The 2779-nt window shown below is 31.6% G+C and overlaps 1 protein-coding gene across 1 annotated transcript; it reads left to right on the forward strand.

The window, feature by feature from the left end:
- Positions 1-639: 639 nt before the first annotated feature.
- LOC145813385 (protein STRICTOSIDINE SYNTHASE-LIKE 10-like) lies at positions 640-2383 on the forward strand. The gene is made up of 3 exons (XM_082908710.1): positions 640-890; positions 1441-1715; positions 1805-2383. The coding sequence occupies exons 1-3, from the start codon at positions 667-669 to the stop codon at positions 2275-2277; spliced, it is 972 nt and encodes a 323-aa protein (XP_082764836.1). The 5' UTR covers positions 640-666; the 3' UTR covers positions 2278-2383.
- Positions 2384-2779: the final 396 nt, after the last annotated feature.

The raw sequence follows: 2779 nt of genomic DNA on the forward strand, positions 1-2779 counted from the left end.
TTGTTTTCAATTTTTAGTTTATATTTATAAAAATTAAAAAAATTATCATAAAAATTTGTTTGATAATTTTTTTGGTTTATAAATGGTTGTCTCAATTTATATATTTGAGGAAAAAATGTAAATTCAAAAAATGAGTTTACGTTTTCAGTTTTCAATTTTTTTTTCAAATAATTTATTTTCAAATTATTTTTTTTCCCAATTAGTTTTTTTTTTCAATTAGTTTTTTGTTTAATTTTTTTTTCAAATATTTTTTTAATTAATTTTTTCTCCAATTAATTTTTTTTTCAATTATTTTTTTTAATTAATTTTTCTTTCAATTATAATGTGTGTGATTCCATTGTCACAAATAATAAAAATAAATATAAATATTTTAGGTCTGAACAAACATATTTTTTAGTTTACGTTTTTAAATTTTTTTAAACATTTTGTTTAAATTAAACACGTTTGTAATTTATGTTTTTCTAAAAATAAACAAAAATCAATTTATAAATTTTTTGTAAATATAAATAAAAAACGTAAACATTACCAAACGCTACCTTAGTACATATTTCCTACTTCCATTTATTCACTCAACTTAAGTCTTAAAAAAAGGGGGGCTTGAGAACTAGTTCATGTGCCTATATATACTTTCAAGGCCTTCTTTGGCTTTCTCATCCAAAGAACACAATGGCCAGCAAGCTCTCTGTCTTCATATTTTTCAGTTCTCTTCCATTTGTTGTTCTTTCTCAATCTTTCAGCACGATTCAATTGCCACGAAATGTAAGAGCTCCGGTGTCTCTCACCTTCGACCACCTTGGAAAAGGACCTTATGTCGCTGTCTCCGATGGCAGGATTCTCCGGTTGGATTCTAAATTTGGTTTCACAGATTTTGCTTATACTGCACCAACTAGGTAAACAGTTCTTCTACTAGCACAAAAATTAATTATATATTCAGACACAATCCTAAGGTTATACATGCCTAGACTTTTCAACATGTAAATGCTATCATATGAAGCTAGGGCCATGACCAAAAAAAAAAAAAAAAAAAAAAAAAAAAAAAAAAAAAAAGTGGAAAAGAAAAAGAAAAAGTGAAGAATTTCAATGTAAACTTTCATGTGGTTTTTTTTTTGATATCTAAAAATAGAACTTTTATTGATGTGAAAATATAGTAATGCATTCAATTTCATCAACAAAAGAAGCTGCATCATGGCTAAACGAACATACCCCCCATTAAGTTCATTTTAACAATCATATATAATCATGCATATTATTCAAAAGAACATAAACATTAGGAAATAATTTCCACATGAGATGAACAAAAAAGGAAAAAAAATACACAACTCACAAATTCTTTTACATAAGAATGTCTAGAATGTTGTGTTGGCAGTATTACATTCATTCTAACTAGGGCTGGCAAATAGGAAACTTTTTTTACTAATTTTGCTTTGATTTCTTGTTTAGGACCACGCAATTGTGTGATGGTACAACTAACCCAGATTTGGGACCTGTATGTGGCAAACCATATGGTCTGAGCTTTAGCAGGAGAGGCGATCTCTACATTGCTGATGCTTATTTGGGGCTCCTAGTAGTTGGACGTAATGGAGGGCTTGCGACCCAACTCGCCACTAGCGCAGAAGGAGTGCCTTTTCGCTTCCTTACTGATGTGGATGTCGACAGTACTGAAACTGTTTATTTCACAGACTTCAGCACAAGATTCGAGCCAAGGCAAATTCCTCGTTTATCATTTCCATTTCAAACCACACCTCGTCACCGTAGACTAATTCATTTTTTTCATTATGTTCATGCAGAAATATAACGCAGCCAGGCGTACCTCTTGATGCAACGGGAAGGTTTATGAAATATGACCCTCGGACGAGGCAGGTCAGCGTGTTGCTAAGAGGGCTCTCACGTCCTAGTGGGGTAGCGGTGAGTTCGGATCGATCATTTGTGCTCGTTTCAGAGAATAGTGTGAACAGAATTCTAAAGTATTGGCTAAGAGGCCCTAAAGCGAATACCGCGGAGATCCTTATAAGCCTTTCTGCAGCACCAAACCAAATAAGAAGAAACCCAGGGGGAGATTTTTGGGTGCCAATAAGGGCAGTGGCCAATCAACAACCAACATCGGTTATTATGCCTAGAGGTTTAAAGATCAATCGATTTGGAGCAGTGTTGGCAAATATATCTTTCTCCGCGCAATACTACAATGTTAGTGTCAGTGTGGCCCTAGAGCGTAATCATGCATTGTATACTGGCTCTAGTTTTAATGTTGTTGATTTTGTTGGTGTTTATAGGATCTGAAAAGCCATGGTTACCTCAAATGACTAGCTACTAGTATACTACTAAATAAGACATTGTGGCTAGAGATCGACCTTGAATGTTTTTTTTTTTTTTTTTTTTTTCACTCTTTGTGAAATAAATGAAAAGTATAGCTGGGGAGAAAAAATTGCAGTTCAATATCCTTGAGCATTCCTTTTTCTGAATTTTGTTTTCCTAAATAATATAAGAATTTGTAACCTCATCGTCACTGTTATTCATAAAAATTTCTAACGTTCTGACTTGGGTAATTATTTAGTAGTCATGTAAACTCTGAACCACCAATTTTTCATCCAAATTCATTAATATATCATGACTAATGCAATTGGAAAAGGAAAAACTACAAAAAAAAAAAAAAGAAAAAAAATCTCAAAGGTAGACCCATTTAACAAAATAAATTCTGAAATTTTAATTTTATCAATTTAAACTCTAATTTTTTATTAGTTTTTAATATAAATCATTAGTGTATTTTTGTTCAGTAAAACCA

This window comes from Camellia sinensis, chromosome 15, assembly GCF_055761805.1.
Source record: "Camellia sinensis isolate YWXY chromosome 15, ASM5576180v1, whole genome shotgun sequence".
Lineage (NCBI taxonomy): Eukaryota > Viridiplantae > Streptophyta > Magnoliopsida > Ericales > Theaceae > Camellia > Camellia sinensis.